The sequence below is a fragment of the Eublepharis macularius genome, chromosome 7 (genome assembly GCF_028583425.1).
Source record: "Eublepharis macularius isolate TG4126 chromosome 7, MPM_Emac_v1.0, whole genome shotgun sequence".
In the NCBI taxonomy this organism is placed as follows: domain Eukaryota; kingdom Metazoa; phylum Chordata; class Lepidosauria; order Squamata; family Eublepharidae; genus Eublepharis; species Eublepharis macularius.
In genome coordinates this window covers 71461601-71489409 of record NC_072796.1, presented here as the reverse complement: position 1 = coordinate 71489409, position 27809 = coordinate 71461601, and the positions used below count along the sequence as shown (strand labels likewise).

General features: G+C 39.2%; 1 protein-coding gene across 1 annotated transcript; it reads right to left on the bottom strand.

The window, feature by feature from the left end:
* Window positions 1-88: 88 nt before the first annotated feature.
* On the bottom strand, window positions 89-27809 carry METTL4 (methyltransferase 4, N6-adenosine). Its single transcript, XM_054986050.1, has 9 exons — window positions 27539-27809; window positions 24667-25118; window positions 21709-21771; window positions 17624-17990; window positions 15916-15985; window positions 13536-13710; window positions 13153-13265; window positions 11850-11941; window positions 89-1286 (listed from the first exon to the last, which is right to left on the bottom strand). Exons 2-9 carry the CDS (start codon window positions 25081-25083, stop codon window positions 1141-1143), a joined length of 1443 nt encoding a protein of 480 aa, XP_054842025.1. The 5' UTR covers window positions 25084-25118; window positions 27539-27809; the 3' UTR covers window positions 89-1140.

The window sequence follows — 27809 nt, the reverse complement described above, 5'->3', positions numbered from 1 at the left end:
TTTGGAGACAATATACAAAAACATTTAAAATCACATACCTAAAACAAAGAGACCTGTAAATAATGCATCAAGACAAATATTCCTGAAATTGATCTTTTATTATTCAAGGTACAAAAAAATCTATTTGTAAACTTCCTGGGCTTATTTAAAATTTAACAGCACACTGATCAATCCAAAGTATATCCAATTTATTGTAGAAAAAGATTTATTCTTTAAATAATGATTTCTTCTTAAGATATCCCTTTCGATACAATCTTGCATATTGATGTATGGTAATTTTTATTACAGTGGTTTTGTCAAGCTAAAGCAAGACACAGGCAGTTTGTCATTCTAAAAAATAATTTAATTATTGTTGTATTTATTGTAGAACATCATTTCCAGCAAACATACAGATAAGTATTTACTCAATTAAATTTAAGTCCTGTAAGTATCAGGGGGATGGAAAATGTTAAAATAATGCCTAAATCCAGCAAAGGAGGTCCCAGTTAAGTCCTACCAAAACCAACAGAACAAGCTAATCACTATTACTGTAAATTATATGGCATTCAATGTGATAGTCATAATTAACTTAAGCTGGATAGAGGTTTTCTTTTTTACTTTTAAAAACCACCTAAAGCAGCTAGTAAGAACCAGTGCCTTAGAAATAATAGTAATAATTTTCAACTTTTACCTACAGTTAATTTATAAAACCTTCATTTCCAAATGAAAAGGGATATTCAGACATATAATGGACAAGAATTGGATGATAGTAAAACTAGTTATACATAATATAAACTTTAGATTTAAAATTTCTTGGGATGCACATGGGAATGCAAGTTCCTACTTGGGCATATGGGTATTCTTCAATATTGGGCAAACCATTGTACTGGGGCAAAATAGTATGCTTCAACATGAGAAATACATACCTGTTGGCAATACATAGCATTGAACATGCCTGATTGCTCAAACATATTTACCCTCTCTCTTCCTTCACTGAAGTATACACATATTGTAATTACTCTGCAGACAAATCCATGTGTGATAGTTTCTAATCCACAGAAATCCCGAGAGCCCTACTGCAATGGACACGCATAATTACAAAGTTCCACAAGCTGATTGCAAAAACTTAATCAGACTGCCACCAAAGCTCTGCCATTCCAGTCACTTTTTATTTTGCACTTCAGTAAAGTAATCCATATGCTGAAATTTGAGAACTTCGTTGCCCCAACTGGTCCATCCAGGCTGCAAATTCCGAGCAAATAGCTCCAAACACTCCACATCTGGTCTAGTATATTCTTTCAGAATCTCTGCAGGAAGGGGAAGGGGAAAGCCATAAGGCTGATGATAATGAAGAACTAGAAGAGTTTAGGATTTTTTTTTTTAAAAAAATCAATTTCCTCTAAGCTTTAGGTAGATGGAAAAAAGAATGTTTCATTAAAAAACGGAGAGAGCAAATTAATTTCAAGGATTTCATCAGCCTATTCCACTATTTATAGTCAGAAAGGCATATGAAATAAATGACCTTGGGAGTATGAACAATACTGTCAAAGCTTTCAGTCATTCTGATTTATCGGTATTCATTTGGAAACGGGGAATGAGGATTTCAGCACCTCCACAGATGACCTTTGAGTTTTCAATATTGTTGCTATAACATCTTGACTGGGCTTTTAAAAAATGCAGGGAAAGCTATATGTAAAGTACATTTTAAAATGTCTTCCTTGGAATTGAAAACTTCTACAGATGCAGAAGTTAAAAGGGTAAACCAAGACATGCTTAGAATTACAGGTTTTGAGGCTGTGGGCTGTTTGTAAGTTTGGGCACATCTGTTCTTAAATCAGTTACATTACCCTGGTTTCCCTCCAAGTATCTCTGGAAATTATGTGAGCATGCTATAGACCACTTTTTCTTTCCCAGGACTCCAGCTGTATTGTTCTTTTGACTGGAGCCATCAGTTAAACCAGATTTGTGCTGGTTTAAGAAATGCACACTTGGTTGTTAAACAACTAATTGTCTACACAGTAGTTTGTATGCACAATTCAGACACATTTTGCAACATTCTTTAAAACTGTTTGCCATCACTACATGGCCCTTCAATGAGAAGCTAGCAGCTGAAGACACTGCACGCTGTCCCCTAAAGTCAGCACCTACTCAAGGCAAAAAATTTAATGAACGTTTGCATGATGGATCACTGCAGTGCTCAGCATCATATGAGGCAGAACCACTGCTGATCCAGTTAAGGATACAAGAAGTTTTGTTGTATCAGATCATCCAATAGTGGCCAGTCTGGCTGTTCAGGGTATCCTACAGGAAGGCAGTAATCCTCCTCATTTGTCTGTCTCCAATAGCTTGCAGTCACTAACATATTGTGTCTGATGGAAGTTCCATGTAGGTATGTTAGAAACTGCAGACATGATCACAGAGTCATATACCTATTTATTTGGTATCTGAAGAAGTGAGCTGCGGCTCATGAAAGCTCATACCCTACCACTAATTTTGTTAAGTCTTATAGGTGCTACTGGACTCTTGCTCTTTTTCACTGCTACTGATAGATTAACAGGCTACCCATCTTGATCTATTTATTTAGATTTCCAGCCAGTTCTTATCTTAGTACTACCCCCATTTTTCCTTTGCAATTTTAGCAGCTGGATGGCAGGCAGGAATTCAGCTGGTACAGGTTTCTCTAAACCTTCATTTTATGCAATGAAAGGACCTGATGAATTTCAGCCTATCAAACAGCTGTTAAAGGCAAAGGAGCTAACAAGAAAAGGCATGAACCTTATTCTAGTCAAGGGCTCATAATTGGAACAAAAGTTGTTGGCATTCAGCACTATAAGGACTTTGGTATCCATGATATTTTACTTCACTGTGAGCTACTTGAGCTCCGGCTGCATTCAGATGACAGCAAACTGCGGCTTATCATTAAGGAAACAAGCCTTGGAAATCCTCAAGTTTGCATACTCCTTCTCCTTTCATATAAGGCTTGCAGATTATTCCTGGTTTGGAGTGCAGAAACTGTGATTCAAAAATCTGGTATGTAGCAAAAAAAAAAATAAAAAAAAAATCAAACCACTGTCCATCTTACTTAGTTCAGGCCTCAAGACAAATCTTGGTCTGCAAGGAGATTGATAGGGAAGGAGCATGGAAGAACATACAAACGCAAGGACTTCCAAGGCTTGTTCCTGTTGATGATGAACCAGGTCTCAGCCCCTGTGAGCACTAGTCCATCATAGTAAAAGAAAGCACTCAATTGGTGATGCTAACATACTAAAACCAAAAGATCAATACCATACCCAGCTTTGCTTTTCTTACGGCAGCAGATGGAGTAGAAACCTACCTACACATATTTTATAGGTCTAAAGTTGGTTAATACTGCCTCGTTGACTTAATGAAGGCTCAGATATATGGAAAACATGATGGTAAAAATTGTAATAGCTTGCAAATAAGGAAACGAAATCACTAGGTTTTTCATCACATGCATCAAAAAGACAAACAGAAGATTGAATAGAAGATTCCTCTGAGAACAGAAGGCCAGATACACACCTATTATTTTTAAGTCCATATATTTAAAAATTTTCAAGTGTTGGTTTAGAATCGAGAATTCTTCCTGTTTCACATTGGTCCAAATATTACAAAGTGATTTTTTTTAATAATAAAATCAGCATGTCCACCAACTGTTCACAAAATGCAAATTAATTTTAAGTTGCACTTGCTTAATATGGACCTTAATGACTGGTTACAGCATGTAGTATGAAGTTTTTGATGGCAGCTTATAAAATCCATCAGCTAATAAAGGCATAATAATTTAATTGAATTTTTTCAATAGAAATTCAAATTTTATTCAGTTTTTGAGCATATGAACGCTGTTACATTTTATGCTGGTCAAGGACCATTTTTAATAAAGATTGATTGACATTAGTGGCAGTCCAGACATTAATGGCAGCTCTCTGTTCTGATCATATTGCCTACCTCCTGCTGCATTATTTCCAGAAATTTATCAGCAGTAAGAAATGCATATGGTAATCATATATAAAAAAATTAGAATGTGTTTATAGAACAATCATATATTCAGCTTACTCATCATCAGAGAATTAAAAATTAATGGGCTCATGAGAACTTGAAAAGTTCCCACATCATACATTAAAACACGCCGTGCACAAAAACAAGGTCCATGAAAAACTTCAGCGACTGACAACTTTACAACTTAAATTTCTCATTCTACTCACATATACCTGTTCTAGAAAATGCTCTGCCCTTCTCCTGACTTCTCAAATTTACTTGCAAACCAGAAAGAGTTAAATCTCCTCTGCTGCCAGTCATCCCTACACATAAACTGACTGCTAAAGTTTGCTTCCTCATATAAAACATCATTATTACCAGAAAAGGGAATGCTCTTCAGCCAGAAAACTAGATAATTTAGTAACATTATCATTTACACAATTCTTAGTAGGTTTAGAAGAGCCTTGAAAACAGTAATTTAAGGGAATGAAGGCCCACGCCTTACTTTGCTTTCCTGTGTTGCTTCTGTCTCCTTTCTTAGCTATGGCATTGTTCTGAAGCTCCTGTCTTGTCCAGCCTTAAAGGGCCAGTAGCCTTTTGAGGCAAAGGAAGAAAGGAACCAGGTTGTACTTGAAGGTGGCTTAGTGCTACCCTTGGCTCGACATAAGGCAGTACTAAGCTGGCTGCAGTCAGAGAATACACACAAATTCAAACTTTCTCCTTGTAAAGGGTGAGAGCATGCCACCCATCTGGATGCCATAGTGCTGTGGAATCCAGTGCTCAGATGAATGTTAACAAGCAAATACTATGTGTTAAAATCAAGGAAGAGACTACAGATTACAATGCGGACTGAGAACAAATACACTTTCTGAAAGCAAAGCTCAAACCTTCACATAGCATAGTAGTTAAGTCATTGGGTAGGGTTGCCAGGTCCCCTGGAGCCCAAACTGAGGGAGGAGCAAATTGGGAGTATTTATCTTGTATGCACAGGCCTTCATGCACAGGGACACACTGTGGGGCTCCTGGGCCCATTCCCTGCACCTTTTCCCCCACCAGACAGGTGAGTGGTGGCAGGGGGCAGAGGCTCGGAGTGGGGAAACAGGATCCCTATTGAGCTGTGATGCAGCACTTTGCTACCATTAACTCATCAGGTGGCCTTGGGTGAGCCACTTCTATAATAATAGTAACAAGGCACTTAGTGCCCAGCTCAGAGCAGTGAATAGTCAGTGTTATTATTATCCCCACAATACAACTGAGGAGCTGGGGCTGAGAGGAATGGCTTACTCAAGGACACCTGCTGAGCTCAAACCAGCTGACTGCTCATTCAAAACCCAACTATTTAACTACTATACTACAGTAGCTTCCAGCTCAGGTTCTAAGGTACCTGGTGGTGGGCAAACTACCAGGGGTTTGCACCTTTGCCTGCCGATCTGCAAATGGTCAGCAGAAGGTGACAAGCCCTCGGGAGGTCAGCTGCCACCAGCAGATACTCCAGGAACACATGCAGTGCACGCACTCCCAAGGGGTGTAACAATTCCACTCCTGGAAGTGATGTCATTGCATTGGCCATGGGAGCACTCCCAAATCAGCCCCAAATGAAGCATGGGAGCACTCTCATGGCCAGCGCAATGACATCACTTCCAGGATTAACATCATCGCGCAAGAGCAGAAGACAAACATGCTGCCAGTAAGTGTCAGGTCTTCTCCCCCCCCACTCCTGCTGAGAGGATCTAGGGACCTGGCAACCCTATCCCAGCTGCATTGTGGAGATAATTACACTGACTTTGTTCACTGCTCTTAGGCACTATTCTGCCCAGAATAGCAGTATACAAATGAAATATTATTTTCATGTTTCATATTAATGATGAATCTTCTCAAGTCCACTATCAACATAATATGAAGTTTAGCTGCTGTTTGACACATTCACACTCACGGTGTTTAAAGAGTGAAAAAGATGGATTTATTCCCTAACTTTTCAATGCATGCTTATGGGTAAAAGAGGCATTCTGTTCCACATAAAGGGCAAGGATGGAATAAGGAAATAGTAGGGTTAATTATTCATTGAGCATAAATGTCTGATCTTGTGAAAGATCAAACTCAATTTGTGCTCCCATGTAAGGACACTCATAACCTTTTAGAAAAATCCAAAACATATAAAAAATTTTGTAAAACACTATTTCCTCCATATCTTTATGAACAGGATATGGGAAAATCTTGTAATGTCTTGTTTTTAATGCATTTAATTTGAATTTTATTTCTGCTTGCTAATATAGGTTTTTAATTTTTTTTTACTGTAAAAAGTGCAGACCACTGAGGAAAGGAGGGGGGCTGGATGAGTGAATGGAGTGCAAAATGATTGGACAGTAGCTATAACCTAAGGGGCAGAGTGAACAGCAGATTTTAGTAAGTTCTGAGAGAACGTGTTCATTCTGATCAAAACAGGCAAACTGTGTGGAGCCTGAAATAGTCTGTGTGTTTCTGAGAGAAAAATATTTACTCTAGTTAAGTCAGGCAAACTGTGTGTGAGCCTGGGTCAGTCTGTGTATATCTGAGAGATAGATTAATTTATCTAGGTCAGGCAAGCTGTGTGGAAAGGCCTGAGTGAATCTGTCTGTTTGGATAAGAGAGTTTATTCTGTTAGTGAAGACCTGTGTGACTGGGTCTGTGAATATAATTTTAAGAAGACATCATTATTTTTTAAATGACCAAACTTAAAAACTATACTCTATGAAACCAATACGCTTATCAAAACTCTACAACCATCACTCTTATGTTCTTATTAATAAATTCTACTGTTGTTTAAGCATAAAAATCCCTTTTTTCCTTACAACTACCCTCACATACTGAACATGCAGTTGAACTACCCTCTATAACAAGTCTTCCTCTATTACCAGTTAAACTGAGGAGGTGTAAGCCAAAAGTCTTTGGTGGCAGTGAAAACCTTTTGAGTGAGTCAGGGAGGCAGCAATAAAAAGGTCACACAAATACAAAAGGGAATGTGTTATTGAAGTAAAAGCTTGTGTAAAATAGAGAACACCTGAAGCTCTGTGTGAGTGGAAATAAAGAGTGCTGGATATGACTAAAGCCCTCCTGAGGCATACGTTTAAGGTAACGTAAGGAAGAGTTGGATTAAAGATCCGAAGGCAAATGTTTAAAAAGATAATAAAAACTAAGCAAACCATTACAGATCTCAGCAGCCCAATCTTTTCAATGCACTCCCAACTGAATATATAGGGTGGAAGCAGACCTTTTTCTCTTTATAGCTCCCCGCATCCATGTCCAATACCATGCACCAAAAGCACATTCTTGAATGCATGATATTTGAATTAGTAACCATTTAACATAGAAAAGATATATGGCTAAATAAAAGATTCTGGCAATCTGTGCTCAGATTCTCAGATGAACTGAACTGTAAAAAATTATGGATAGGAGCCACACAACTGGGAAGAGGTTTAACTCCCCCTCCACAATGTCCCTGCTTCAAAATCACTCTGCTGTGCTGTTGAAGCCCCAGAAGAGAGGAAAAAAGAGACACACATTATTATATGTCTTTTCTATCTCCAAGGGCTTAAGGCAGTGAGATGGGGATTTTCAATTGGAGAAATAGTATGTGTGAGGATGAGGGTAGCACCAACTGACTTCAATCCATACTGGAGCCTCCTTGGTTTCTTTTTTGCAGCTTATTTACTTGTAACAACAACAACTGCACTTATATACCGCTCTTCTAGACAGAGTAGTGCCTCACTCAGAGTGGTGAACAAGTTAGTGTTATTATTATCCCCACAATACAGCTGGGGAGCTGGGGCTGAGAGGAGTGGCTTACCCAAGGCCACCTACTGAACTCATGGCAGTAGTGGGATTTGAACCAGTAGAGAGCCAATTCGCAGCCAAACCACTTAACCACTGTGCTACAGCAGCTCAGCTGCATGCAGATCTTAAATTGCTCCCCTTTCTCATGTGTGCTTGTTTATTTAAAGCAGTATTCAGTTCATGGCTCATAGAGAGCCACATTCACAGTTACCGTCAACCAAAAGAGCCACATGACTATTGTGCATACTGTCCACCATCCCACCAAACACACATTTAATATTAGAATGTCTCTCTCCACCTCAGTCAGCCCTTGGTATCTCGAGTGAGAAGGGCTTTCATCTCAGCCTTCTTACTCGACCATGAGTCACAGTATCTCAGTGGGAGATTGCCAAGGGACCTGTGTGATGTATGGGCAAAGTTCCTGCCCCTTTCTGTCCGTCATCAATCCTCTGTATGCCTGTTTGATGTGTATGAAGAGCAGCTAACAGCCAAACCTGATCCATGGAATGGTGGAAGAGCCCGATGGGAGGGGGGAGTGGAGATGAAAATCTGTATGAGTCAGTTTGAGTCACACAGGGTTTGAGCCTCCAGAAAGTGAGAATGAAGGAATCCATAAAAGTGGGAGCAACCAAAGAGTCTCATGGGTTCTAGTTGATGGAAGGTGGGTTACCTTTACTGAGAGAACACTGAGGAAGTGGCAAGCTGAAGACCATAGCTGGTGCACAGGGACTTATGGAGAAGGATGGTCCCATAGGAAATGTGGGTCTCAGGCTGCGAAGGGCTTTAAAAGGTTATAACCAGAGTCTTGAACTGAATTCAAATAAAACAGCAAGTAGTGTTGCTAGAGATTTCAAAAGAGTAGCATATGACAGACGGGACCCTCAGAATTTTCACTTTTGGCAAGGCAGGCACTAACCACTGTGATCCAACAAATGGATTACAAGTTTTGGAGTTAAAGTTACCAAGATTCTTACTCAACTCCCCAGACACAGCCTAAGCCAACTCAAAGTTAGGAATGGAGATGGTGTGTCTAAAAAAATATTGTGCTAGCATTCTGCTCCAAACTTTCCATCCCATAGTGCTGTATGGCTGTTTCAACTTAAGTCACCTGACAGTATACAGCAGTGGCTAAGTTAAAGCTAGCTTAAAGGTAAGGGCCAAGCAAATGCCAGCATTCCCAAGTCATCTCCACAGCCCCCTGAAAAGACTAGGTCATTAGTAAGTCAGCTTAGAAGGAGAGGTTCTCACACAGTATCATTATTGAGACACTGAAAATCAGCAAAAGTTTAGTTATGTTGACTGCTCCCCTATGTGTAGACAGGCCACAGTCATGTAATCACAGAAGCGTCTGTCAGATTATTAATTTACTTGCTGAATGTCTAATTTGTTTCAAAAGAAGTAGAACCAGAAAAAAAAGGGTGGGGGCTGCTGTAATGAATGTAATTTCATTTTCCCATATTTGCATAAAATAGTTTAAAAATACATCTAAATTTACACATCGATACTTTGAGCATTAAACAAAGAACATGTATTATTAGAAACTCTGAGAATCATGATTTCATAGTTAATGTTCTGTGGGAAATAAAATGTCTTTTTGATGGCCTACTTTAATTTGTAAATTTCTTCTTTCAGGAAAAGAAATTGTTGTAATTAGTCAGTAAATGAGTATATCAGTACTTTGCAACTATGACACAAAAAAAGGGCTAGACAGTAGTAATAAATACTAACATGCCAGATTTTCATGTTCCTTAAACAAAACATTGATATATGTAGGTTATTGGGATTTCCTGTGTTTCATTCCAACTTCTAACTTTTTTTCATATTGTCCAAAATAAGGGAGGCATTTGGGACCACTTCCCTCTACTGGCAAATTTAGAGAACTATTTTTTTGCTGTTATGTATTTTTCCTTTTGTCTGAGTAAGGGAGCTGACTCTTGAAAGCTTACACTCTAAAAATCTTGTTGGGTCTCTTCATTCTTGTGCACTCTTGTGCATTCTTGTGCACTCTTGTGCATTCTTGTTTTGTATGCACTCAAATCCTACATTTTCCCTTCTTCATCAAATGAAAAAAACCTTAATATTGAAATATACCAACTAGTCTGGTTCAGTTACCTACATTCAACTGTACCCTTCAAAAATGGCTTTTTTCTATCCAAAGAGCGAACCTGTAGTTCTTGTAGAAGAACTAGAGAGCAGCAGTGTGGCTGAACAGTGTGCTAATCAGACGCCTTTTTCTGGCAAAACAACTGCAAAATTCTCCAGGAAGACTCCTCCCCGCCAACAAATGCATGCTAATTCTTACTGATTTCCTCTAGTCTTGCCAACTTTGTAGCTTTTATGCTTCTTGTTGGCAAAGTTCAGTATTTTCCTTTAAGCAAAATAAAACTATTTATTTCAATTAGTACTTTAAATAGTATGCCTTCTTTCAAAAGCTAAGAGACATGCATCACAGTTTTATTCACAGGTCAAAATAGACACAACACAGAATCTACAACACAGAATAACACTGATCAGGATCTTCTGCTTTTAAAGTTAAAAGTATCTACAAGGGAGGGAACAGTCAGTAGAACTGGCTGAGGACCATGGTATGTTGTGCATGCTAATCTTGTTTGCAGTCCCTTTTATGCCAGTTCAAAAATCAGCCCTCCCCCCTCCCCAGCTGATGTTTGCCCTGAGCAGAAGAAAACTACAGGCATTTGTAAGTTTTCCCTGCAGGGCAAATGTCAACCAAGGATCTGTATATTTCTCCCTCACAGGGCAAACAGCAGCTGTGGCAAAAGCCAAAAAGGACAGCGCAGAAAATGTAAACGCTTATTTCCTTAAAGCCATGGCTGTGACCTGGGTCATTCCCATGGCTACTTTCAATGGAACAGAAATAGTGGTTAGGATCTAGAAGAACCAGATTCAAATTTCTATTTTGCCAGGGAAGCTTGTTGGCTGACCTTGGGCCAATCACACATGCTAAGCCCAACCTACCTCACAGAGTTATTGCAAGGATAAAACAGAGGAAAGAACAATGTAAGCTGCTTTGGTTCCTCATTGGGAAGAAAATTAGGGTATAAATAAAGGGAAAAAAAGAGATCAAACAGCAGATCTTCTGCTTCCCATTAAGTTGCACCCGATGCCTATAGGATCACTTGGCATTTGTGTGTGTGGAAGGTGTTCCTTAACCCTGATTATTTGTTGGATTTTTTAATTCTATACACATCTTGTACTTGCATGGGGACATTATGATATTTTGAACAATGATAAGCTTAGGAACACAAAGTTACCATTTCCCAAGAAAATCCACAACTGCTATCTTTCTCACTTGGTTACGGTTTATTCAGTATACCATAATAAGCACATTTGAGATCCCCCACACTAAAAATACATGTGAAGGGGGGGGTGTGGGTGAAAGGGAAAGGAGGAGAGTCTCATCCTTTTGTTTTGCTCCAAATATGCTGCCTGCAAAGTGCCACTGTTACCTCTCCCACCTTGAAGTCAGCCTAGAAACCCTGAAAGCTCAACTTCCTTCATTCCGCTGAATTTGCCTGTCATAGTTAAGGCAAGATCTTTTCACATGCTGCTTTTTTCAGAAGACAAGTTAATGAATGTTAGGCAGTAATCAGCATCTTGAATTACACTGGAGGAATCCTATATCCAAATAAAACTTTCCTGAACATCTGTAAATGCCAGCAGTATCCATACCTACATTGTGGTCTAGCTCTTCTAAGGTAACTTCAGACGAAAAATGTTGAACTAATATAATCTGCTAATCATCTCTTCAGTATCAAACTAATTTTAAAATCAGTTATGATTGTTGCAAAGTATAAATAGAGTATCTGTGCCCAAAGATGTCCATCTTGAAATGTGGTGACTGAAATCCACACTTAGGTACTTAATTAAATTGCCGAAAATCTTCCACAAATGTTTATCCTTATAAGTTACCAGGGCTAAAATATTTTTTAAAATCCCACACACACAAACAAAAACATTCAGCCTATAAATTGGTGATGCAAGTATTTGTATTTTGAAAAAATCACATATTGATGCATACTGAGTTTTAAGGAGCTATTTCATACCTGTAAGAGGAGGTTTATGTGAATGAAGAGTGGAAGGCACACTCACAATTAATTTATGGCCTGGAATTGGAAGTGCTTCATCTCCCGATATTCTGTTATATAAATCAGAACAAATAAAAAAAGTACTCAGATAAGAAACTGAAACGCCTTGATAAAGATCTGTTTTTCTTAAATGGAGTAATAAGTTCTCCCACTGTCATACTGCACAGTAAGCCTCAGGGGACTAAATATATAAATGTTGACTGTTTTCTTGAAAGATAAAGGGCATCTTATAAAACTGCTTAAACTTCTGTGAAAAGACTCATAGAAGGAATAAGACTACAGGAAGAAGATAAACACAACACAACCAGTATCTGTTTGAACTGTAGAATATTACTTGCCTTGTCCAAACAGATCTACATTCAATTCAGTAGGGGCACGGTGTGTGTGTGCATGTGTGTAATCGCTTGTGCAGCAGCAACAATAGCCCTGAGGGGCTAACATGACATGCTGCAGAGGTCTAGATAGATACCCGAGTTAATGGGCTTACAATTTACAGTCAGAAGTTTGCTTGTTTTGTTGTTATGATCCTTTGTCTATGCTAATAGTAGCTATTTCACCCGCTAACATAGGAGGCATGCAACTTCAGTAAGTCACCAATTCTCAAGCTTTTTCAGTGACAGACAATGGTACTTCTACAAGGCCTGAGGAGCTTTAGACTTACACACACACAGAGCAGCTCTCCCTCGCCCCTCAACTGCTCAAATAATATAGCAGAGATTCAAAAGCAGGCTGTGACACTGAGTATGAGTCACCTGTTCAGAGAGCAAGAGACCATGAAGTTCACTGGGCATACTTGAATTCCAGCCTCTGCCTCCACATAAACTGATTAAATTTTGCTAGGGAGAAAGCAAATAGGATGAACTTGGGTCTGTGATGACTTCCCATCCACCTATTTAGTAATAGTTTGCCATGAGTTAAAGGGCATTTGTTTACAACACTTCTCAATGCCACAGCTCTGAAAAGTGAATTTTGCAGCACCATGGAAAACAAGGACTACGCTGACCACTAACATAAGAGGCCACAAGTGTGTGTGTGTGGGGGGGGCGTTAAAGGAGAAGACTGGAGCAGTCTCTTTCTTAAAGCAAGCAGTTTATAGAGACTGGAGTATAAAGTGTACTTGAGAAAGTAGTGTCAAAGAATTCTGTTAGGAAAGATTGTTGCCTGCTTCTTGAAAGTTGCTTGCAGTCTCAGCACAGTGTTCCTAATGGATGCCTTATAATGATGTACATTAATAAAACATAGAGGTCAGTGGATTCCATACTTGTTCCTTAATGGCAGATCTCTACTTCCTTGGATTCTGCCCAATACGAGAACTTCATAAGGCTTCTTGTGAGGAGAATCTAATGGAAACACAAACTCTCCAGACCTTGTAATCTGATGGAAAGAAAGTGGAAGTCAATTCTGGGAATGCAAATCAATTTTCTATTAATTTATCCTAATAACATTTCTTCATTAGTCTAGTCTACACATATGTTGTGATTATATATGTGAAACAAGGATATTTACAACAACATTGAAAGAAAAAAGTTTTTAAAATGAATGTTGGTAAAAGATCCATATATTTTCAATTCTTTCTGTAAAATGTTTAGGAAAGCATTTCAAAAATGCACTGATCGAAAAAACATGAAAAAGGCACTAACCTACCTTCACCCAGTACCACTCTACCACTCCATGCACAGCCCAGTGGGGATAAAGTTCATCCTTCACAAAACGGAGATGCTTCTGTCTGTTAGTCACCCATGTGATCACAAGGCATTCTGGGGCTGCCAGGGCTGGCACAGGAATTTGCTTGATTTGCCATGGTGGCAAGTGGCTATACCTACATTGGATATATGTAGAACATTTAAACCGGTCCAGGGCTAGAAAGGAGAAGAGCAGCAAGAAGACACCTGCATTTATTCTGACAACCTTTTACAAACTTTTTCTGGCACCAATGTTTATACAAATTAAAATCTGAGGCAAGAGTGACATCCAGTGGTGAAATCTGTTGGCATTAAAGATAGGTGCTTGTTTCATTACATTCTGATCCAGGGCAAGGGGCAATGCTAACAAAATATTATTCCATTTCCAACGACATGTGCAAAGAGAATGAACCTCTGAAGGATGTAAAAATTACATTATATTACAATTCCTTTACAATCCAAAATATTTATTGTTAGCCCCCCAGCATAGCCATTTAAACCTTGTAATCTACACTGAAGTTATACAACACATAACATTGAATTAAGGCAAATAAATGCCTTGTTTTTGTTCATCAGCTGTGACTATGGCAAAGCTTTATTTCCAGGTGTACCATTTGGACTATTATTGCCCACAAGTTCAGTAGATGCAAAAAGGAGTAGGCAAGGACTGGCTTTCCTTTAAGAGGTTTCTCAGATAATACAATTTCCCTGATTTCAGTAAGTCAGGTACTTCTTGTATTTGCTTTTGTGGGCTTTGCACTTTTGTTGAAGGAGTGGAAAAGAAGAATTTAAGCACAGCCCATGAATGAAGGGCAAGGCTAGGTTTGGAAAATGAGCTGCACCCCTTATTTATTTTCTAGCAACAGAGGCAGCAGCTGTGGAGCAGGGAGGGAGCCAGAAGGTAAGCCTTCCCCCTCCTTTTCCATGGTGCAACCTTTCTTCCAAGCAACTGCTGTCATCGTTCTGAGAAAGAAAAGACAGCACCATTCTTCATGAGCCTGGAAAAACTAGCGACAGAAGCGAGGCAAACACACACACACACACGCACAGAGAGAGAGAGAGAGAGAGAGAGAGAGAGAGAGAGAGAGAGAGAGAGAGAGAGAGAGTTTGTGTGTGTTATAACGCCCCCTGGGCATAGTACACACTCCCTTAGTAATTGTCAGTGTGCAACACTGTCCATTCTACGCATAAGATGTTACAAAAGATGTTTTATAAATACCAATGGAAACCCTTCTCTCCAAAGGGCAGAAACAAAATCACAGATATGAATGCTAACAGGTTTTGTAAAACAGCTATTCAAAAGGAGATTAAAATAGCAATAATACACATTTGTAACAGATTACACATATGCTTTGCAAAAGGATATAGTTCCTGACTGGGAAAGCCTGAAGAATGAGTTAGTGGAGCAAATCTTTCCCCACCTTCCCCTAAGAATCCAATATTTGTCATGAGAAGCTATGCCCACAGCCTCGCTAACAAAATGCACCACGGAATGGGGGGCTATGGCTATGAAGAATTAAGTAAAATGGTAGCCTTCTCCCCCCTTCTTGTAGATGCAAGCAAGCAAGTTCCATCAGTAGAGGTTGGAAGGAGGCTGCTTTAACTTGTTTCAAAACATCCACTATTGTAAATTAATGAACATACTTTACTTAGGGACTAGCTTTTCCTGCCTGGCATCCTCTTTTAAATGAAAATTAATTAGAAGCATACCTGAGCTGCTTTAAATTATTAGTGCTCTCCACAGGCATAGATCTCTTTTTATTTTGATTGACCTTGAAACAGTAGAGCACTTTGAGTATCATATTGTTCATAAATTAATATTTTGACTTACGAAGTGCTAATTCATTTCAGTGCTGTATTAATATAGTCTTAACAGTCCACTGTGTAAGAACATGCTGCAACCTTGTTCCTCTACCCCTTCCCCCAACTCTACTGTAAGTATAATATTTTACCTTAGAAAGCTATAAGACCAGATTCCCCATTGCATTATAACACTTTAATATGAAAGCCATTGTATTTTACCAATAGAAAATTGTGGTAATCCACTGGAGAATAAGATCCATGCATTATAATATAGTTGTTGTGCCTAATAGAATGCATAATATCAGAGCCCATTACACTTAAGAATTCCAATAGAAAAGAATTATAAAATGCACCCACACACCAAGAGGCTTAAGAGTTATCTTGAAGCTTGCACAACTGACTCTGATCTGTGCAAATATGCTGGTGTATGCTGCTACAACTCTCTCAATGAAACTAAGACCAAAAGTTATAGCATTAATAATAAAAATAGGAGATGCTGTTTAATATAAAAATGTAAGTCTTAAAATTTGTAAACATACCGATTGCTTCTTTTAAGAGATTTGTTCTCCCATGGTGGATCTATCACAATTACATCAAATTTTTTATTATCTAAAAAGCAAGAAAAATATTTTAACTTATTTCAAATAAGATATATAGTTGGCTTCTAAAATATAAACACCTGACTTCCAGATTTTTCAGACAGCCAGAAACATGCTACTATCATTCCTTTAAAAAGCAATGATGACTTATTTTTGCTACTCTAGTGTACCGATAATTTTGATCACACAAAGATAAAAGATTCACATCTGACTAAACAGAAATTGTTCTCGTTTCAGAATCACCAAGTTGGAAGGAGCCATACAGACCTTCTAGTCCAACCCCCTGCCCAATGCAGGATGAGCCTAAAGCACCCCTGACAAATATTCATCCAGCCTCTTCTTGAAAACTGCCAGTGAAGGGGAGTGCACCACCTCCCTAGGCAGCTGATTCCACCTTTGAACTACTGTGACCATGAAAAAGTTTTCCTAATATCCAGCTGGTACCTTTCTGCATGTAATTTAAGCCTGTTGCTTCAAGTCCTATCCTCTGCTGCCAACTGGAACAGCTCCTTGCCTTCCTCCAAATGACAGCCTTTCAGATATTTAAACAGAGCAATCATGTCCCCCCTCAATCTCCTCTTCTCCAAACTAAACATTCCCAAGGCCCTCAGCCTTTCCTCGTAGGGCTCACTCTCCAGACCCCTGATCATTCTCGTCGCTCTCTTCTGCACCCTCTCAATTTTGTCCACATCCTTTTTGTAGTGAGGCCTCCAGAACTGCACAGAGTACTCCAGGTGCGGCGTGACCAAGGCAGTATAGAGAGGGACTATGACCTCCTGCGATTTCGATGCAATGGCCCTTTTGATACAACCCAAGACTGAGTTTGCCTTTTTTGCCACTGCATCACACTGACTGCTCATAGTTAGTTTACAGTCCTCTCTTACTCCAAGATCTCTTTCGCATACACTACTACCCAGAAGTGTATCTCCCATCCTGTATCTGTGCTTCACATTTTTGTGGTCCAGATGTAATACTGTGCACTTATCTATGTTGAATTGCATCCTGTTCACTACCGCCCACTTCTCCAGAGTATTCAGGTCTTGTTGAATTTTAACTCTTACGTTGTTGGGTGTTTGTCACTCCTCCCAATTTGGTATCATCAGCAAATTTAATGAGTAGCCTGTGTACCCCTTCATCCAGATCATTGATACAAATATTGAAAAGTACCATGCCCAAAACCGAGCCCTGCGGCACCCCACTGGACACCTCTCTCCAATCTGATGAAACGCCATTGACCACCACTCTTTGGGTGCGGTCCTCTAACCAGTTCCAGTTCATATTCATTCCACTTAACAGGCCATCTATCAGTTTCAAACGTACCAAAAAATCTTTCCCAGTTATTAGTAGGACAGAAGCCTGCTCTCTTAATCATATTAAGGTGACATTATTATAGTCAAGTTCAAGTTAGCCTTTACTGGCATATATCAATAATTCAGGTTATCCACTTACAAAAAGAAAAACAAATTAAAAGGATACTACATTACAAATACATAAATACAACTGTAACTTTATGAACTGATGCTAAAAGTCGAGTACTCCAGCAATCAGGTTCTCTCTCTATCACTGCACTTTCAAAATCAGGACAAATCCCATCTGGCACTATCACAAAAAAAAGCAAAAGTGTACTTTAAATAGGAAATGTACTTACAATTCAAAAGTGGCTGCATACAAGAAATATCAGATAAAAGAAAACAGCTTTTGGGTGGAAATAAATATTTATGTCCCATTAATGTTATTAACTTTGTATAGTTCATGATGTTTTGTGTAACACAGGAAAGTTGAACCTGTTCTGGTAGAAAGGCTTCTTCATCTATCTTGCTTACAGTTGTTTGCTCTGTTTCATTCACAGAAGAATACTGTTTTGCCATCTCACATAATTCAGCCAAACCACAATCACTGGGTCTCATATCATGAGTCTTGGAACAGACTGGCTTCATAGAACTGGGCTGAAGAAAGCCACTTTTGAGTCCCTCTTGGACTAAACTTCTGGTACCCTCTGCAATCACCTTGCTTATCTGTACAATAGCCAAAGATACAAGGGAAAAACCAAGTAAATTCCAGCCACAAGACTATACACTATTGTAATGCACTCTACACAGGTCTGCACTTGAATTCAACTTCAAAAGGCCAGTTAGTAACTGAGTTGCAACATTGGGAGCTATGTAGAGTATGTATATTACTCCCATTCAGTAGTCACTGTGTTGGTGACCTATCAGTTAGTGGGTTCACTTCAAGGTACTTTTTTTTGCATCCAGTTCACAGACACCCTGGAGCCCATCCATGCCCCCTCTATGGGGCCATGGACCACAAGTTAAAAACCTCTAGTTTAATATAATTATCACTGCAATTCTAAGAATGCTTTGTCACAGATATGGCTAGGAATGTATGGGAACAGTTACTGACTTGACTGAAACAGATGATGGAGGATACTTCTGCAGGCCAAAATCAGAACTGGCCTTGTCTCTCAGCTAAGCAGTGAGACATGCTGAATAGAGAGTTCAGAAGACTACAGCAGCTTTAGAGGGAGCAAAGAACAGAGGAGTAACAGAAAAATATAGCTTCTTGTAAATAAGAAATAATATAATTAATATCGATAGATATATGTCTAGGTCCAGGTGACAGAAGTGTCTGAGAATGGCAAGGTGTCCAACTAAATACAGAAGTGATGATATAATTCAAAGATGGGTTTATTTGTTGGGAGTCCAACAGATAGCCATATCTATGAGAAACTTGTAATCTCTATTTTTGATATTCTTTGTTATGATAAAAAGTAGCAGGAATGAATTAACATCGTTTTTTATATATTTTAAGAAAATAACATGTAAATACCTAAGAACTTGAGCCCATCTAGAGATGGTACCAGACACGACAGGACACCTCGGGGGGCTAGTTGACATTGACAGAGGTTGTGGAGAGGCACCTGGCTGCACTGGATTAATACAAATCTCCTGGGTTGGATGGTGCGCACCCAAGAGTGCTCAAAGAACTTTCTAGAGAACTTGCAGAGCCTCTGTCCATCATCTTCAAGGCCTCCTGGAGGACTGGGTATGTGCCACAAGATTGAAGAAGAGCGAATGTTATCCCAATCTTTAAGAAAGGGAAGAAGGATGACCTGGGAAACTACAGGCCAGTCAGTCTGACTTCTGTTGCTGGGAAGATATTAGAGCAGATTTTAAAGGGATTGATCTGTAAGCATCTGAAGGACAACTTAGTGATCTGGGGAAGTCAACATGGTTTTGTCCCCAACAGATCTTGTCAGACCAACCTGGTTTCCTTCTTTGATTGAGTGACGAGCTTACTTGATCGTGGGAACTCTGTCGACGTGATTTACCTGGATTTCAGTAAAGCTTTTGATAAGGTTCCCCATGACATTCTAATGAGTAAACTGGAAAACTGCGGACTGGACTATAGGACAGTTCGGTGTATAGGGAACTGGTTAGAGGACCGCACCCAAAGAGTGATGGTCAATGGCGTTTCATCAGATTGGAGAGAGGTGTCCAGTGGGGTGCCGCAGGGCATGGTTGTGGGCCCAATACTTTTCAATATTTGTATCAATGATCTGGATGAAGGGGTACACAGGCTACTCATTAAATTTGCTGATGATACCAAATTGGGAGGAGTGACAAACACCCAACAACGTAAGAGTTAAAATTCAACAAGACCTGAATACTCTGGAGAAGTGGGCGGTAGTGAACAGGATGCAATTCAACATAGATAAGTGCACAGTATTACATCTGGACCACAAAAATGTGAAGCACAGATACAGGATGGGAGATACACTTCTGGGTAGTAGTGTATGCGAAAGAGATCTTGGAGTAAGAGAGGACTGTAAACTAACTATGAGCAGTCAGTGTGATGCAGTGGCAAAAAAGGCAAACTCAGTCTTGGGTTGTATCAAAAGGGCCATTGCATCGAAATCGCAGGAGGTCATAGTCCCTCTCTATACTGCCTTGGTCACGCCGCACCTGGAGTACTCTGTGCAGTTCTAGAGGCCTCACTACAAAAAGGATGTGGACAAAATTGAGAGGGTGCAGAAGAGAGCGACGAGAATGATCAGGGGTCTGGAGACTGAGCCCTACGAGGAAAGGCTGAGGGCCTTGGGAATGTTTAGTTTGGAGAAGAGGAGATTGAGGGGGGACATGATTGCTCTGTTAAAATATCAGAAAGGCTGTCATTTGGAGGAAGGCAAAGAGCTGTTCCAGTTGGCAGCAGAGGATAGGACTTGAAGCAACAGGCTTAAATTACATGCAGAAAGGTACCAGCTGGATATTAGGAAAACTTTTTCATGGTCACAGTAGTTCAAAGGTGGAATCAGCTGCCTAGGGAGGTGGTGCACTCCCCTTCACTGGCAGTTTTCAAGAAGAGGCTGGATGAATATTTGTCAGGGGTGCTTTAGGCTCATCCTGCATTGGGCAGGGGGTTGGACTAGAAGGTCTGTATGGCTCCTTCCAGCTCTGTGATTCTGTGATAATTTTTATGGTGTTTGAAGTTACAAGATAATTAGTTAGCCAAGAATATGCATCCTTCCCATGTGGGACAGTTAGCCATTGTTAAAGATGATTTTGAAAACCTACAGAAGTCTGAGCTGATTTTGAGCTGCTTCTTAGAAGATGCTCCTTACTTATCTTTGCATAAGACACTGATGCTCAAGTAATTGCTTGCTTTTAATTATCTATGTAGAAATGACAGATGGTATTGTTTTCTTTTAATTTAGTCAAAATAGTTATGTTGTAATAAAATAATAAAATTTAGTCCATATTATACTCAAAATGAACTAAAAATGTTGTTGAAGTGTACCTTTTGCCAGGAGACTAATGATCTGATACAGAAAATTTAACTAGACACCTAAGGCTTCTTGAGTGCACGGCTATATCTGAATTAAACCTGACCAGTCATAAAGAATGGCTTTTCTGAAATTAAGACCATTTAATAAAATGGCATTTACTTCTGAACACACCTGCCTAGTATTGCTCCCGAAGCCTGCAAACATTCCTATAGTCTATTTTAAAACTATTGCAAATTGCAAACTTGAACTTTTTAATCATATATAGAATAATTTTTTTACGTCCCCTCTCCTTTCTATTTTCTCCAGAAATTAATGCAACTTTATCTTTTTAGGCAAACATACCCAAACAGTTTGAGAAATTCACAAAACAAGAAAAGTTGACGTTTACAGTGCCATCTTAAATGCAGTTACACCCTTACACTGATGTCAATGAACTCAGAAAGAGCTGCTGTAGCAAAGTGGTTAAGTGACTGGGCTCTGAGCCAGCACTCTGCTGGTTTGACTGTCACTACTGCCATGAGCTCTGCCGGTGACCTCAAGGTAAGCCACTCCTCTCAGCCCCAGCTCCCCAGCTGTATTGTGGGGATAACAATAACACTTTGTTCACTGCTTTGAGCGTGGCACTAATCTGTCCAGAAGGGAGGTATATAAAATGTATGTGATTAGGACAGCACAGCAAGAGTCTAGGAACTAAAATCCAAACATACCAGTTTAATTTATGCATGTAAAGGAAATATTAAACCAGTTTTCACTTTCACATGAGCTAACTTCTAGAGATCACCAGTATGAAATTCAGTTTTTTGTGTGAGAAATGTATGCAATGGGCATCTGTTTTCATAGAAAACTTCTAGACAAGATAAATGTGTACATATACATTCTAAACTAACAATGGGAGGATAAATCTGCAAATAAACAGTTCCATGGCTACCAATATTTTTCAGACTTACTTTTAAATGATATTCCAAAGCATCATGTTCACCACGGTTGAATTCACGGCTTCTTTTTCTTTTCTATAATAAACAACATGCATAGATGTCAATAATGTTACTGTTTAAAAATATTAATGATGTGACAGCTGCTATGTTCTTTATACTGAGAAATACAGGTTGCCTGTTTGAAGAAACAGGACAAAGAGAGACAACCAAAGGTTGATTCATTATGTTCTTTCAACAGTACATATATTTTCACATTAGATCCCTTCCACATTCCAGTAATAAGCAACAGAAGGTATGCAAATTATATTGTTCTTACCCACACTATCATTGCCTGAACCTAACTTATTTCACAGTCTTATAGTGGTCAGTGATTTGTGGCATGACCACAGCTACTTCAGTCTAAATCACATTATCAGAATTATCAGGCCAACCTTTTTGGTCTAGACTAGAGCCATGATTCTTGCATTAGAACAACATAGGAAAAGTGAGGTAAAAATGACTTTTATCCTGATCTCTTAATTCTGTAACTCAGAGTCACTTAACAAATATAATTCCAAAACAGAGAAATGGAAATTGCTTCCATTCTGCAGTCACTCCATTGGCTACTTATCAATTACCTGGCACAATCCAAGGTATTGGCTATCACATACGCACTTCATGGCCTTGGTCTATCATATCTATGGGACTGCTTCTTAAGAGGGCTTTTAACTCAGGTAGGAGGGCTGTATGATAGACCATAGATTCTACTGCTATTGCTATAAATATGGTCCAACTGGGTATTTCATATGTTGTTTAATATGTCAGTCTTAGAATTGCCTGTGCTCTGTTCCAGCATTATTCAGCTCTGTATTAGATTTCTGCTGGTTTTAAATCTGTGTAAATTTGCTTGTATATACCCTATTACATGTTTATTGAAACGTTTTTGAAATTGACTACAGTGATCCGCACTTTGTAATCCGCCTTGAGTCTCAGTGAAAAAGGTGGACTATAAATAATGTAAATAAAATAAATTAAAATAAATAAATATTTGTTTCACACACTGCATTGCCATGGTATATAACACTGACAGGTAAATCAGATAGTTTTTTAAAGGGAGGTTAGACATATTTATACAGAAACAGGCTCATCAATAGCCATGATAGATAATTATAATACTAGATTCTGAAGATGTACAAGGCGGGGAGAGGCAGGGGGGGGGGAGAACACTGCTGCCTCATACCTTGCACATGGGCTTCCTAGAAGCATCTAACTACCCACTGTTGGAAACAGGATGATGGGACTAGGTAAGACTTTGGGAAAGATTGCAGCTCAGTACGAGAGTATCTGCTTTGCCCAGAGAAGGTCCCAGGTTCAATCTCTAACATCTAGTTAAAAGAATCAAGCAGTTAAGTGACATGAAAGACCTCTGTCTAAAATACAATACTATGTCAGCTTCATTTCTCAGACCCTCTGTTTTATCTAGCTAGGCTATTCTTAAGTTCATACAGCATTAGAACAGAGGGCAGAGGGCAGACTGAGGAAAGAAGAGAACTAGTATTCTTCCAGAAATGCTGAGAGGTGCCAAAGACAGCAAAGAAGACTTGGAAGACGGGAGAAGAGAGAGGTAGCCTTTGACCTTCTATAGATGTATTTATTTAAAATACTTGAATCCTGCATAATTTCTTTAGACTAAAATATTTGAATCCTGCATAATTTCTTTAGACTCCATGTGTCTAAGATTGCAACAAGCTGTTAGGACACAAAACATAAGAATCTACTAACAAAACTGGAGCAATGCACAAAGCCAAATCTGCTGAAAGAGTTCACTGTCACTCAAATGCCCTCTGTATTGCATGCCCTCTGTCCCTACTCTAGAAAGCCATTCTGGAGGACAGACCACCTAGAGAGAAAGCCTATGGCCTAGCTGTTGTTGGCAGCACAAGAAGGCTGTCTGGGGAATGTAGCTGGCACATGGGAATATCAAACAGAAAGATGGACTTTGTCTTTTCAGACTATGAAGCAAGTGAATGGGAGAGGCTACTACCTGAAAAGCTTCTATTTACAGTCAAGCAATAAACAAAAGATCTGACGAGCACTCAAGCAAACAAAAGTTGCTAGTTCCTTTTCAGAAAAAAAGATTTTGGAATTCCCCTATTTCGAACTTTCAAAAATTGTTTTACCTTATTCATGCCAGTCAATTTCTATTAAAAGATTTGGTAGTGGGGCATAGGCATTTGGATGTGCAGAAGAATGAGGGAAAATACTGTCTCACTTTTGGTCCACAGAAAAAAAAGGAAGCAGTGCCAAGAACCATTAGTTTCAATGGCACCACTGCAAGTAGATTCCTCTTGCTTTGGTTCAAGGCAAGATCCTTTTTTAAAATAAAAGTTGTCCCTGATAATGAGAAAACACTGAAAGTATATATTGCAGAATTATGGAAAGTGCAACTGTATCTCAAAAGTGATACTTTACAGCTTTACAGCTGTCATGAAGATGTTTTCCAAGCAAGCCTTGTTAAATCCTTCCAAATCTCTACATGTTACTTCCCTCCAAGACCACAACTCAATGACATCAAGAAACCTGGACATTAGAATGAACTCAGAATAGAATCAACAAGTATTAAGATGGCATAGAAGGAACAGCACCATTAATTAACCCAAAAGAATGGAATTCTTAGCCCATAAGCGTACATGAGTAAAAAATGCTTCTGTCCCAATATTAAGCTTTTACTTGTTTCCACCAGTAGCTGACTTAGTGATATATAACTTGAGTGTTTAAAAGAGCAGTATAATGGTTATTAGCACATCTAAAGAGGTGCTAAAGTTGCAGGTGAACTTTAGTTGCACATCAAAGCCACTGAATTTTGGAAGTAATCAGCTACAACATATTTTATAATAAGTTACTATGAGATTTGTTTCCCTTTCTGCAACTATTCTGAACACAACTCTATTCCAAGGGTACTCTGCAGAAACATTTCTCTTTGTAACATACCTTTCTTGGAGCAACAGAATGAGAGACGTCACTCTTGGCTCCTTCCTGCCGTTCTTTTCCATCTTCCAGACCAACCTCAAAGCTCTGCTGCTGGGGTTCCTTTTGAAAGTCTACAGCTATGTGGGGTTTAAACACATTAAAAAATTCTTCCCGGAACATGTATGTCTTATTTAGCATTGCATCTGACTTTTTCCCTGCAGTTCCCAGCTCAGAAACAGATTTTTTTCTGCAACCGTTTGAAGTAGCTGGGCTAGCATCCACAACAGGATATTTATCTGAGGAAGCAGCAGCAGAAGAAACACCAAGGAAGTCTCTGGCAGAGCGTTCATGGGAGTGGCACAATTGGTAGCCAGACTTGTTTACGAAGAAGAGGTGATCCAGTAGCCATCCTTCTGATAGACAATGTACAATAGACATTGCCAGTTTTTAAGGTATTATCCTTCTCATGGGACCTAATAACAGATTAAAAACCAGTATCTCGTTGAAAACAACAGAAGTAAACAATATCAAATTATTCCATTTTTTAAGTGGCTTGACTCCAAAGCACTATGTGGTCAGAAGAAAAGTCAAGACTGGTATTCTCTGTATAACATATAATGCTTACTTATTCAAAAACTTTGTTTTTAACGTCTTACCATGATTAGTTCAGTGATGTTGACGGAACTATCTGACCACATAGGGCCCAAGTACATATTTGAATATTCTTTGCATATTCCTGCTTGGTCTTGCTATAACATTTACACCTTTGATAGGAATCTGATTATCTGAACCTTTGTTATGAAAGGGCATATTCAGACATTTGATTACTGGAATTGTGAGGTCAAATCAAAAGTAAGGTATAGACTAGACACTACATATGATCCAGGGTGGGTAAAAATCAGATCTTTAAAAAATTAAAAATAGGATTTTTAAAATTTAAATTGGATTTTTTTTATTTAAATAGGATTTTATTTGATAAATTGCTTTTTGAGGAAAAATCTCTCTAAAGCTATTTTTCTATTTAAGATTTATTATAGCCCAAGGGTTTTTCATCAAGAAATAAGGATTGATTTTTAGTTATGTACGAGACTGTATATTTATGCAATTTTTTTAAAAAAAAACTGTAAATGAATTCTATTAATTCATTCATTAGGGCCCCAGAGTCATCTGTATGATTATTCTGTGTAATTCTTCTCTCAAGAAGACATCATCACAGTTGAGAAAGAGACCTCAATTTGCAATCTATTTACACAGAATTAATCCTTTACCTCCTAAGTGCTAACCAGCCTGAGATGTATCATACTATTCTCTCAAATAGAAAACCTATAATCACAGCAGGCTTTTGTTTAACCACATACATTAATAAACATGGACGTTTCAGCAAATACAAGAATTGTGTTAATTGTTAATGATTTTTCACCTTCCAATAAAGTACAGCAGAAAAGTTGTCCAAATATGAATGATTACCCTATTTTATTTTCAAAAGCTCATACCCTGGAAATCTAGCTGGTCTTTAAAGCTCCACTGAACCCAAATCTTGCTCTTCTACTACAGACCAACCTGAACCTATTAAACTGGAAATAGACAATTATGAAATAATTGTGAGGTGAACTATTTCAAATGGTAAATAACCAGACAGTCAGTAGTTTTGTTGATATAACTGTAAAATTAACCTGAGGTTACTGTCCTAAAAATGAAACCTTCATCTGGGTTGCAACTATTATTTATTATAATTATACCGCAAGCGGGCTCAGGGCGAGGTACAAAATTGATTAAAACACAACTTAAAATCAATTATAAAAACAGATAAAATACTGTGCCCCTTTCGGGGCAACCAGCAGGAGCGGACTCTCCATACCCCTTGTAGAGGAAGACCGGTGGAAGGCTCGGCAATGATGAGCTAAAATTACCCTCCACCATATGCCTGGTGGAACATCTCTGTCTTACAGGCCTGCCTAAATGATACAAGATCCTGGCGGGCCTGAGTGTCCTCAGACAGAGTTCCACCAGGTTGGGGCCAGGACCAAAAAGGCCCTGGCCCTGGTAGAGGCCAGCCGAGCCTCCCTAGGACCAGGGACCACCAGTAGATGTTTTCTGGTTGAACGAAGTGCTCTCTGGGGCACATACAGGGAGAGACGGTCCCTTAGGTATGCTGGTCCCAGTTCGTTTAGGGCTTTATAGGTCAAAACCAACTCCTTGAACTGGATCCGGAATTCTACTGGGAGCCAGTGAAGCTGCTGCAAGATAGGCGTAATGTGTGCCCTATATGAAGCTCCAGTTAGGACACGCGCAGCAGCATTCTGGACCCGTTGAAGTTTCCGGATCAAGCACAAGGGCAGCTCTGCATATTGTTATAACAACCAGCAAAAATGAGCTGCCCTTTATGTAGAAAACTATTATTTAAATTGTGATTATACGACCCAACTCTGTTCTTTTTATGGCCGTATGTGACATCTGGGAATTAATGTTCCCAAGCTTGCTGGGGCCTGATTTGACTTGAGAGTGCAAGGCCTGATCATTCTCATAGCAGCATCCTGCTCTCAGATGTGGTACTGGAAGTACTTAAATTTATTGTTCTGGGTGTCTTACCTTTACCACAGGTAACAGCAATGGCTATATTTTCATTAGGGTAACAAGATACAATTAAAAATGACTACAACACAAGTTGTTGGATCTGACCAAAAGTTAAAACTGACTGCCTTAAGGCATGGTTTGGAAAGCCTAAATAAAATGTAATTTATTTAACGCTTTGAAGCATCTTAATGTCAAGGATGCAAGCCTTACAACAATTCTGCAAAACATGTACGCACTGCAATACTACAGGGATGGGGGCTGCTGCACAAGAATATCTAGCAAGCTTGAGGCTGAGGTGAGATTTGAATTCGCTACTTACAAGCCCGCATTTTACGACTGGTACTGCTACATTATTAACACGCTGACTCGGAAGCCACAGCACCGGGTTTGATGGAGCTCACACCCCAGATAAGCGAGCAAGCACACAGCTCTTGGCTCAGTAGTTCTTCCTCACTGTCCGCGGAGTTTCTACAGCACAAAGGCTCGCTTGAATCAACTTCCAGCAACCGCTGCTACGGCAAAGAATCCTCTTGACTCATCCGAACGCAGTCGCTGGCTGTACCCAAGGCCTGACGACAGACACGGGCGAG

What these genes read in the sequence shown, in the direction of transcription:
- METTL4 (XM_054986050.1), bottom strand. Translation starts at nt 25,083, where the DNA reads ATGTCTATTGTACATTGTCTATCAGAAGGATGGCTACTGGATCACCTC. An exon ending in ATTCTGTTGCTCCAAGAAAG is followed by an intron (nt 21,772 to 24,666) that starts GTATGTTACAAA and finishes TGTTTATTATAG; the next exon opens with AAAAGAAAAAGAAGCCGTGA. An exon ending in CTTTGGAATATCATTTAAAA is followed by an intron (nt 17,991 to 21,708) that starts GTAAGTCTGAAA and finishes GCTATTGTACAG; the next exon opens with ATAAGCAAGGTGATTGCAGA.